The sequence below is a fragment of the Rattus norvegicus genome, chromosome 13 (assembly GCF_036323735.1).
Source record: "Rattus norvegicus strain BN/NHsdMcwi chromosome 13, GRCr8, whole genome shotgun sequence".
NCBI lineage: Eukaryota > Metazoa > Chordata > Mammalia > Rodentia > Muridae > Rattus > Rattus norvegicus.
In genome coordinates, this window is record NC_086031.1 from 94,939,708 (window position 1) to 94,951,827 (window position 12,120).

Genomic DNA, 12,120 nt, shown 5'->3' on the forward strand with positions numbered 1-12,120 from the left:
TGAGTTCCAGGACAGCCATGGCTACACAGAGAAATCCTGTTCTAACTTCAGGTGTTTTAATATTAACTAGTCGTATCACTAGCTAGTAATGTTTTTACCTACCTTTTCTAGCCTCTACACCCACAAATATTTAAGTTAAAAACCAGCTTATGTTTAATTTTGACCAAGTAATTTGAGTACTTCACTGTTTTTCACCTCTAAGGGTTGAACATAGCACTTTGTTCAAAGTATATGTTCTTACAAAGAAAATTAGTCTGTTAAAGTTTCCTTTTCACCCAGCCAAAAAAAAACTGTGTGTGTGTGTGTGTGTGTGTGTGTGTGTGTGTGTGTGTGTGTGTGTGTTGTATGTCTGCTCATGTTCATGTGCACATGCATGTGCAGGTGCATATATGTACACTTGTGCTTGAGGACCAGAGTTGAGTGTCAGATTGTCTCTTCAGTCACTCTCCACAGTAGTGTATGTTTGAAGATAGGGTCTGCTCTCAGTGAAGCTGGAGCTCATAGATTCAGGTAGGCTGGCTGATTCCAGGAACCAGCTCTCTTTGCTATCCAGTGCCCTGTAACAAGCAGTGTGTGCTGGGGTTACACATTCAGACCCTTATTCTTATATGTCAAGCCTTTACCAAGTAAGTTGTTAAAGTTTGAGTTTATTAACATCAATATGTCTCTTCTATTTTATTATTCAAATATTCATTAACATGTTGAAATGATACATGTGTGGCTGGAGAGGTGGCTGAGTGGTTAAGAACACTGACTGCTCTTCCAGAGGATCTGGACTTGATTCCTAACACTACATAAAGCTTCACAACCTTCTGTAGCTCTAGTTCCTGGGGACTGACACCCTCTTCTGATCTTCCTGGGCACCAGGCACACACATGGTACATACATACTGGCCACAGTGGGAGCAGCTGAGGACTACAGTATTGACACTAGACAGACTTACTGAAGTAGAAGCCCATTTATAGACACAGTAACTCAAAACAAAGGTGGTTGACAAAGCAGTGGGGACAGAGAGCTTTGAAACAATGGGTTTGAGTTAATTGGATATCAGAACAAGTTTAGGGAATTCAGCCACTACTTTATCCATAGACAAAATGCATGGAGGTTTATTTAAACCTGGAAATGGAAAACTGAGCTGTGAAAATATAAGAGACTGTCAGTGTTTCTAGACTACATAAATACAGAGAATGAGCAGTAACTGTAAAGGAAAAGATTGCTGGGCTAACCTACATTGAACTTAAGTATCTCTGTTGATCAAAAGACACAAGGACAAAAACTAAAAGACAGTCCACAGGGTCAAAGGAAATATTTACAGCTATACACTTGAAAGAAAAAGTGCGCAGCCCAGCAGACAGCAGGAAGGAGGGTTGAACAGACAGCAAGTTTTATACAGAAAGATATTCCCAAGTACCTCCAAAAATGCCTTTAAAAATATTCAACCGTGGGGCTGGGGATTTAGCTCAGTGGTAGAGCGCTTACCTAGGAAGCGCAAGGCCCTGGGTTCGGTCCCCAGTTCCGAAAAAAAGAACCAAAAAAAAAAAAAAAAAAATCAACCGTGGGGGCTGGAGAGATGATTCAGGGGCTAAGAGCACTGACTGCTCTTCCAGAGGTCATGAGTTCAATTCCCAGCAACCACATGGCGGCTCACAATCATCTGTAATAGGATCTGATGCCCTCTTCTGGTGTATCTGAAGACAGTGACAGTATACTCATATAAATTAAGTAAATGAATCTTTTTCGAAAAACACTCAACTTTGCAGCTAAGCGTGAGAGCACGCACACACCTATAGTAACAGCACTTGGGAGATGGAGGCAGGAGGGTTGTGAGTTCAAAGCCTACCTGGGTTTTAAAAAACTGATGCTCATCTGTGTTAATGATCAGGGTAATGTGAGTACACAGGTACCATTCACACTTTTTTAAAGACTCTTTGTTTATGTGTGATTTGTTAGCATGCATGTCTATTAAAGACTTAATACCAAAGATGGGTGAAAATGTTACAAGTTAAAACGTTGTATTCCACAACTCAGGATGATTCTATACACTGGGAAAAAAGCCATATGTGTGTAACGTGCCCTGGGCACCGGTGCTGCTATTAAACTAGAGGCAGCCCAGATACCAGCAAGTACACAGCATAGCGTGTGTCACGGGTTCTTGCTAGGAGTGCTGTATAGCAGCAGGTGACCTGTTACATATATTTGCAGTGGGAGGATAAACCTCACTAGCCCCAGTTGTAGGACTTAGGAGAGAGAGGACTGAGGATCACTGCAGACCCCGGCCAGCCTGGCTGTCTAGAACCACATACCAAGATGCTTTCTCAAAAAGGCAGAAAGCAAATAGAATAGTCTGTCTCATCATATTTTATAAAATAAAGCTAATACAAACTATGGATTTGTGGTAATGGCTTCTCTGGAAGGAGGAAGTAGAAATAACACAGGCAGGGTCATAGGATATTGGTGTTCTCTTAATTGGCCTAGGTGGGTTTCCCTATTACTACTTTGCCTAATCCTCCCACACCCACCCCTTGGCTTTTCCAGACAGGGTTTCTCTATGTAGCCCTGGCTCCTAGAACTTACTCTATAGTCCAGGCTGGCTTGGAACTCACAGAGATCCCCCTGCCTCTGCCTCCAGGGTCATAGGTCTTAAGGCGTGCGCCACCTCTTGGCTAAGTCCCTACTTTTGTTGAGCTAGAATCCATGCTCACTCAGCCGCATGTGCATGAAATTATAATTCAGTCATACGCCCGGGACCACTACCATATGCTCTGCTAGAAAGGAAATGGTTTCCTGCTAGTCTAAAAGTTCTTTTGGTAATCTCTCCCTGATTTCTAGGCACCCACTGATATGCTGTCTGATATCATGGGTTAAGATTAGTTTCTGTTTTCTAGAACATTGTATAAATAGAATCATACAGTGTGTGCGCTCTTTTCCTGCCTGGTTTTCACGTAAGTTTGAGATACACATACTTAATGACAGGACTCAGAATACATCGTTGTTGTTGTTGTTGTTGTTGTTGTTGTTGTTGTTGTTGTTTTTTCTTTTTTTCTTTTTTTCGGAGCTGGGGACTGAACCCAGGGCCTTGCGCTTGCTAGGCAAGCGCTCTACCACTGAGCTAAATCCCCAGCCCCCCATCGTTGTTTTTTATCTTCAGTGCTAATGATCTAGTCAGGGCCGTGGGCTTGTCCCACCGAGCTGCCCCCTTCATGATGTCCCACAGTCACCCACTCATTTATGATGAGCACTTACTTGGATTGTCCCAGGCCTCAGTTCCTCTAAACTTGCTGCGAACACTGCTCCGCAGCTCTTTGTATAGTCCGCTGTTGTCAGTTCTCTCGGCATGTTTATGATAGGTGAGTGTTTCGCTTTCTACAAATGTGTGTCTCTTATAAAGGTGTATTTACTATGCAGTGATTTATTGAATTATGTTTGGGCAATTTTATACTAAAACTAAAGTTAAAACAATAATGTTAGCAAACAAGATGATAGCTGTTGGGCACATGCCTTTAATTCCGTACTCAGGGAGCAAAAGCAGGCAGATCTCTTGAGTTCAAGGCCAGCTTACTGTACATAGCATATTCTAGGCCAGCCAGAGTTATATGGTGAGACTCTGTATCAAAACCAAAACAAAACTAGTTCTTCCCCCATACTGGGAATTGAACCTGGGCCCTCACATATGCTAGCCAGCACTGTGACTGGGCTGTACCCCAGCCCTATGACATGACATTCTGTAGTATGAAGTTATACATTCTAGCATTTAGGAAGCTCATATGTAGCCTGACAGCTAGTCCCCCGCCCCTGCCCCCCGTTAACCCATTATTTGATGTGTTACATCACATGTTACATCACAGTGCTTCCTTTTATTCCTCTGATACCATCTTCTGGCTCCCCATGGGGACTGCCACATGTGGTGCAGAGACACACTTGCAGTCAAAACATCTGTACACATAAAAATAAAAATCTCAAAAAAAACTATGGTATGTGAGGAATGCTTATATAACTCTCCATTGGTTAGTGTGCAAGGAAGTGTTCATACATTGTTCAGTGAGAAGATATGCAACAAGCTGTATCAATAGCAGGAAACATACTTCTGGATTATCCGTTTACCCTATTACTGTGATAAGCGTCATGACCAAGGTAACTTACAGAAGGAGTTTGCCTGCGTTTATGACTCTGGAGGAGTAAAAGTCCATCTTGGTGACAGGAGCAGGAAGCTGAGAGCTTACAACCTCAACCATAATACAAGGTAGAGAAAGCTAGCTGGAAGTGTCATGGAGTCACAGAGCCCTCCTCCAGTGTCATATTTCTTCCATCAAGGCTGCATCTCCTAAACTTTCCCAATGAGTGCCACCAGATATTCAAACATCCGAGCCCATGGGGGACATTCTCATTCAAACTACTACATTTTACTCTCCCCACACCATTCATTGGCTTGTGGCCATATCAATACAAAATGAATTTAGACCAACTTCAATGGTCTCTGTAGTCTTTCACAGGCTCAACATCGTTTCAAAGTCCAAAGTCTCTTAAAACTCAAGACAATCTCTTAATTATAACCTCCTGTAAAATCAAAAGGCAGATTACATTAATTCTCTATCAAGGCATAGTGTGGAAATACTGGGTCATACAAGACTGGAGCCCGGAGGGCAGACACCAGATCTCGGTGCTCCATCTTTGATGTCAAAGGGGTGTTTGCTTCATTTAAGTTCTCTGTATATAAAATCTCCACTAAAAGAAGTAAGTGGGGGGCTGGAGAGATGGCTCAGCGGTTAGGAGCACTGACTGCTCTTCCCAAGGTCCTGAGTTCAATTCCCAGCAACTTCATGGTGGCTCACAACCATCTGTAATGGGATCTGATGCCCTCTTCCGGTGCATCTGAAGACAGTGACAGTGTACTGACATACATTAAATGGATAAATAAATCTCAATAAAGAAGAAGTGAGTGAGAGCTAGAGAGATGGCTGTGTGACTAAGAATGCATACTGCTCTTGCAGAGAACCCGGGGGCATTTCCTAGCACTTGCATTGAGCAGCCCATTACCACCTGTAATTGCAGCTCTAGGGCAACCCTGTACGTCTGCCCTCCTGGGCATCGGTATTCACACGTGCGTACGCATTCTCACCTAACATAAAACAGTCAGATAAGATGAAAGAAAAGAGTGAGTAGCAGACATGATGTCTTCCTAAGAACAGAGGCAGTCCCTCATGACGTTGACACCATTATCACGGAAGAACAGTGTCATTGACCATGGGCTGGTAGAATGGCCTGCTGGTTCTTTAGATTATGGAAACTGCATTGCTAACAAGACAAACCTTATCAAGACCGGTTTTTGATTTCAGAAGTCATACTCCATGCCCATAGGCATTGAATTTCAGCGGCGGTATGCAACGATTGTTCTGGAGCTGGAGCAGCTGAACAAGGACCTGAACAAAGTGCTACACAAGGTTCAGCAGTACTGCTACGAGGTGAGTGAGCGGTTTATACTGGTTTATACTGCTACGAGGTGAGCGAGCGGTTTATACTGCTATGAGGTGAGCGGTTTATATTGCTTTTATCGTTCTGTTCTAAGTCGGGGTCTCACTGGAACTTGCTCTGGAGACCAGGCTAGCCTCCAACTCAGAAATCCACCCCCTCTGCCTTCTAGTGCTGGGATTAAGGGTGCACCACCACGCCCGGCCTGATTTGTACTGTTTTCCCTCTGTGTCTTGATATTTGAGGCTTAATAATTTTACCTTAAACTTTATTTTACTGCATTGCGTACATTATGTCTTTTACATTATGGAAATTACTGACCAATTTGGGTAAAATTTTGCCATTACATGTTACGAGTTACATTTATTTCATTTTCTTTATCTCCTTCTCCTTTGCTTTCTTTTGGATTGATTATTTTTAAGTTCCATTAGGTCATTTTTACGTTTTTGAAAATTCAGTACATGAATTCATCATGAATATTTATCTAATTATAAACATATTTTTGGTAGCTACAGTACTGCCCAAATAGATAGTTGTTAGTGTTTGAACTTTTTTTTCTTAACTTTTTTATTGGATTTTTTAAAATTTACATTTCAAACGTTACCCCTTTCCCCCCACCTAACCACCTATCCCTTCCTGCCTCCCCGCCCTAACATTCTCCTACACTGGGGGGGTCAGCCTTGGCAGGACCAAGGGCTACTCCTCCCTTTGGTGCTCAACAAGGCCATCCTCTGCTACATGTACAGCTGGAGCCGTGGGTCTGTCCATGTGTACTCTCTGGGTGGTTACCTTCACCTTTTATAGGCTCTAAGTTCAACCAGTATCTTTAAAAGGTCTTTTAGCAGAACTGTAATTTGCATATATATGTGCTCACATCAGTGTTAAAAGAGTATTTTACACACAGTAAACTATCAATTTTCAATTACTAACTTACAAATGATATTGCTCTATTAGAAAAAAGACTTAGAATTAAAAATCAAGAAAAGGGGCTGGGGATTTAGCTCAGTGGTAGAGCGCTTACCTAGGAAGCGCAAGGCCCTGGGTTCGGTCCCCAGCTCCGAAAAAAAGAACCAAAAAAAAAAAAAAAATCAGGAAAATAATTATCTTTTGGGTTTTGGTGGTGCCTGTGTGCACGTGTGCATGCACTCATGTGTCTCTGTGGGGCAGGTACCATGATGCCAGAGTCAGCAGTCAGTTATGGGTACCATTGCTCAGGAACTGTCGACCTTGTTTTATCACCCCCAGCTCACTAATTAAGCATCTGTTTCTGCCTCCCCAGCCCAGGGATTGCAAGTACAAACTGCCTGCTCTTTACCTGAGGATGGAACCCAGATATTCACGTTTGCCCTGCTAGTACTTCATGTATCATTTCCCCAGTCCCTTGTTTGTTTTTTTGAAATGGTACCTTGGGAGCTGGAGAGATGGCTCAGTGGTTAAGAGCACTGACTCCTCTTCCAGAGGTCCTGAGTTCAGTTCCCAGCAACCACATGGTGGCTCACAACCATCTGTAATGAGATCTGTGCCCTTTTCTTGTATGCTTTATCATAATAAATAAATCTTTAAAAAAAAAAGAGAGGAAGAAAGAAAGAAAGAAAGAAAGAAAGAAAGAAAGAAAGAACGAATGAACGAACAGTATCTTGCTGGTCTATGTTAGCCTTGAACTCGTAATTCTTCTGTCTCACCCTGCTGTAGCCTACAGACTAGAATTACAGACAGGTACCATTGTGCCTGCCAGAACAATTACTCTTAATTTCACTGTAGAAGAATTTTAATCCAGCAGCATGGCTGCTCCCACAAGGAAGACATCCAAAGACCTGGGTCTAAGTGATCCAGCTGGAATACAGACATGCCCTTAGTACACACCTTCAATCCAAACAGTGTAGCAAGTTTAGTTTGACAGTGACTACAATTAAGGGGCAGACAGAGCGACGAATCAGATTTGACAGAATGAGTCATAGATAGGATACGCCCAACTCTTACAAGAGCAGAGGAGACTGTATGTCATGGTCAGCCATTCGGGAGTCGGTTGAGTTTGGTGCAGTGCAGTTAGGGTCATTTATGACTTCGTGCAGTTCTATGCGAGTCAGTAGAAGCAGTTTTTACAGGACAGTTTTACAGAGACGGCTTGAAAAGGAAGACAGGAAGAGCCAGAGAGTAGGAAGAACCAGAGTAGAACAGATTGTCAGAGTTAGTTGGAGGCCAAGCAGAGCAATTCAGGAGAAGCTGAAGGAAGCCAGATTGAATCGGTCAGCTTGGAGAGGAGTTTGAGCCAGAACAGCTGAGTTGAGCCAGCCAACCAGAGTTCAGAAAAAAAACTAGAAACATAAGGATATTCGGCAGGAAGTCTAGGAAGCTGAAAGCATTCTAGGCCTAGTTTGGCAAACAGAGGCTGGAAGCTAAAGCCCTCAAGGTCAGACTTGCAGACATTATTGTGTGTGGAAACTAGACGCTCCCGGGCCTAGACCTAGGGATGGTACAGAGAAGGAACCTAGTGCCTTAGGTGCAAGAGCACTGGATGAATATGGATCTCACTGTGCCAGGAAAATGGACCCACACTATGTGGGCATTTAAAGCAGAGCATCATCACAGAGTGCTGACAGCCAAATCTGAGCTTCAGAGTAAAGAGCTTAGAATCTAATTTAACAGAAATAATGCATATGGTTTTCTAAAGGTGCCTACTTGGGCTGAGGTGATGACTCAGTAAAATGCTCACCACTCAAGCATGAGGACCTGAGTTCAAATCCTCAGTACCTTCTTAAAAGCCAGGTACAGTGGTGTCCTATTACTGCCAGATCAGGGAAGTGGACACAGAGCTGGGTGGATCCCTGAAATTGATTGGTATAGGCCACCTCGCTTGACCAAATTGGTGCACTTTGGGTTTAGTGAGAGACATTGTCTCAAAACATAAAGATGGAAAATCTCCAGGAGCCCACACGTGGGCAGGAGATGGGGCTCCGTGGTTAAACGCACTCACTTCTCTCGCTGAGGACCTGGGTTCTCTTCCCAGTTTAGCAGCTAACAAGTGCCCATTATTACTCCAGTTCCAGGGGATCTGATGCCTCTGGCCTCTTTGGGCACTTCGTATGCATGTGGTACATATAACACACACACTCAGTAATGATAACAATAAATTGAAAAGAAACAAACAGAACATTTGACAACCATCGGGCATCATTGGATGTTCAGATTGGTAAGGAAAACTGTGATGCTAAACAGGAGCTTTAGATAGCTTCAAAGTCTTTTCTTGGATACTAATTATAATTACAAAGAGGAAGTCTTTACTATGTGGAAAGCTGGCAAACAATTCACTATTTAACAGAGCAGAAAACCGCATCTCACCATAATGAGACAGATGACCACACTACCATGCAGTAATGACACAGAGATGACTGCATCACACTGCAGGGTCCTGCCAGAAGTGTACAAGTTCAGTGTAATCATAACAGCTCCCATAGTCTACGTGCAGGGATATTACCCAGGTCCTCCAAGTGTCCTTTGACCTCCTCGTGTATGCCATGGCACGTTCATGTCCACACACACACACACACACACACACACACACACACACACACACACCACTGTCAGGGTGTATCTCAGGCCTTACTTCTCCATGTTCAGCTTGCACCAGACCAGGGACTCCAGCCTGCTGATCAGCCGACAGACATGAGGCGGAGGTGTGAGGAGGAAGCCCAGGAAATCGTCCGGCAAGCCAACTCTGCCTCAGGGCAGCCCTGTGTTGAAAACGAAAATCTGACGGACTTAATCTCCAGGCTCACTGCGATTTTATTACAAATTAAGGTAAATTTGAGAGAAAAATAGCTTCTTTTTTTTTAATCCTAAGAAAACCATATTAATTTGTTCCTACTTGTGTCTATATTTAAGCTAAAATTTAACTAAATTTTGAAACATTTTTTCCCTGTAGTGTCTGGCAGAGGGAGGAGACCTGAATTCCTTTGAATTCAAATCCCTGACAGATTCATTAAATGACATAAAGAACACAATAGATGCTTCTAATATCAGGTAAGTTATAGGTATCTGATGACATTTTAAGAGTTCTGCTCGTTTGTAAAGTATTTGTGTATTTGTTTATCCTATAAATATATATAAAAGAGCTTTTCCCTTCTGGTCATCCTGTTGACAGAACAGACATTTTACACAAGCTCTTCATGAAGGCATCAGGACATGACCTCTGGGCTTGGCTTACTGCGGAGCAGTGGTCTCACTGAAACAGATCTGTGCCTTCCTTCCTTGAAGGCTTTTTCTTAGCTTTTGTTTTGTTTTGTTTGTTTGTTTGTTTGTTTTTAGTCATTCCTTGAGGGGACAGGGTCCCTCTGTAGCCTAGCTATTCTGGAACTCAATCTGTAAACTGGCCTCAAACTCGTAGAGATCTGCCTGCCTCTACCTCCCAAGTTAAAGGCAGGGCCACTACCGCCCAGCTCTTAACTGTTTTTTAAGAAATACCTATTTGCTAATTAAAATTAAATTCACACACACACACACACACACACACACACACACACAGAGAGAGACAGAGAGAGAGAGAGAGACAGAGAGAGAGAGAGAGACAGAGAGAGAGAGAGCGCTTTTTTTAGGTCTTGAAATGGCTCAGCAGGTGAAGGCATTCCCCTCGATAGCCTACCACCTGAGTTCAATCCGTAGAACCCATATAAAGGTGAATGGAGAGAGCAATTAAAGCTCTCTGACCATAGCATGCATGTGCACATGTGCACACAATACTAAATGAATAGGTTGTAGGGCTGTCAGGATGGCATTTGCCGTGCAAGCCTGGAGACCTGAGCTCAGTCCTTGGAACCCAAATAACAGCAGGAAAAGGACAGACTTCTGACTGCCACAATTATGCTATGGCACACACAATAAGAATGATGAATTTAATGTTTTATTTTTCTTAATTTTGTGGTAGTTAATATTCTCTTCTTTTCCTTTAGTTGTTTTCAGAATAATGTAGAAATCCACGTTGCACATATCCAGAGTGGCCTGAGCCAGATGGGGAACCTGCACGCCTTTGCAGCCAACAACACTAACAGGGACTGAGCACAGCAGTCCTGCTACCCAGCCGCACACGACCGTGGTCTGAGGAGTCCTTTTCATTAATCCAAGCTTCCAACACCAGATAAGCTATCTGCTGGGAAACAAGAGAACTGTACACCTCCAGATACGGCTTTGTAGTACACCGTACTGCTTCTTAGCCAGCAGTGCTGACCAGCGTTTATTCATTGTTCTTTTATCATCATCCAGGTGCAGTAGTGTCGCTTATATTTCATGCTTATCAGCAAGTATGTTTAACCTGAACCTGTCTGAATGCACTGTCTCATGTGCTCACCATAGTTTATACATGCATGAATTCTGCCCAGCACACGCAGATGACTCCTGTGACAGAGAACATGGAGAAGTATGGTCTTTCCATGCATGATGGTGGGAATCTCATCTGAGAATCCCGAGTCCGTGGACTCAGTTGACCGTTCTATCTCAGGCTTCAGAATAGACGCGTGGGTGTGGGAAGGAAGTCCTAGTCTTACGGAAGCCACTGGGATGCAGATGGGAAGGAAGCACGGCCTTATGTCTGTCACAGATGCTGACCGTGTGACTCGCTTCTGTAGATCAACTGTAATAATAATATTTAATTTATCATAATTTATAAAAGCTTTGTTGTTCATCAGCAGAAGACAATGAAGGAGCAGGGGAGCTGTGCTGTGGAATGCTGGGTTTCGGCAGTGGACTTGGCGTGCCTTCCCATGATTCAGGGCACAAAGCGCTATCGCTAAGATTTATTTTAAAAAAAGACTGATAACACACTATTTTCGTATTTTTTTGTTTATTTGCACAACTTTAAACCAGATTACTGGTTAAAACTCAACAGTACACAGTTTATAAAGTAAAAATATTTTATAAGGAAAGCATATGACCAGTGTGAATTACAGAGAGGTTTGGTTTTAGTTGTTTTCTTGTTTGGTTTGGTTTTTTCTTTTTAAGAAAAACCCTGTCTACAATAATCTTGTAAAAAGTATGTATTTTAAAATGTTTGTTTTAATATAGAGTATTATAAAGCCAAAATATAATTGCTTTCAGATTTGGAGTTTAAAATAGAGCTATAGAGGTGGTTCTGATTGTTTGACATCTCATAAAATGAGACTTTTGTATATTAATGTATAATAAAACTGAAATAAGATTATTTTCCTTGAAATTTTTGTATAGTTTAAAAATGCTTCTGTGTTCTTTGTTGGTATTGGGCCACTGCAGATCTTAGTGCAGAGTTTATATTTAGCTAAACTGTTACGTTAATTAAGAAATGCATAAATCTTTTATTCTTAATATTTGTAATTCTAAATAAATCAATCTATGAAATTTAATGATGTGCAAGAATTTTATTAATGTAGATGATAGTTAATCCTATTTAAAATGTTGTCAGGGGGCTGGTGAGCACTCAACAGGTGAGAGGTACTTAGAGGCCAGGGCAGCCATCTGACTTCTGTAGGGCACCCTCTGAGCAGAGCAACCACACACGAACAAACAAAAGTAATCCTTTTTCCTTTTTCCTTTTTCCTTTCTCCTTTTTCCTTTTTTGAATCCAGGTGTAGTAGTGCCCACCTTTAATCCCAGCACTAGGGACCTGGCAGAGGCAGGTGCATCCCTGTG

At 42.5% G+C, this 12,120-nt stretch overlaps 1 protein-coding gene across 7 annotated transcripts in view; it reads left to right on the plus strand.

The window, feature by feature from the left end:
• The window catches only part of Lin9 (lin-9 DREAM MuvB core complex component), a 45,357-nt gene extending 33,523 nt beyond the window's left edge, over nt 1-11,834 (plus strand). For 6 of the 7 annotated variants that reach the window (XM_039091468.2, XM_006250417.4, XM_039091467.2 and 3 more), the window contains 4 exons: nt 5,334-5,459; nt 9,085-9,264; nt 9,389-9,486; nt 10,413-11,834. In XM_039091468.2, the coding sequence (XP_038947396.1) occupies nt 5,334-5,459; nt 9,085-9,264; nt 9,389-9,486; nt 10,413-10,518 (510 nt within the window). In that variant the 3' untranslated portion in view covers nt 10,519-11,834. Of the gene's footprint in view, nt 1-5,333; nt 5,460-6,745; nt 9,265-9,388; nt 9,487-10,412 lie in introns of those variants that run through there. The other variant, XM_039091472.2, reaches the window with a different exon arrangement.
• The last annotated feature ends 286 nt before the right edge of the window (nt 11,835-12,120 follow it).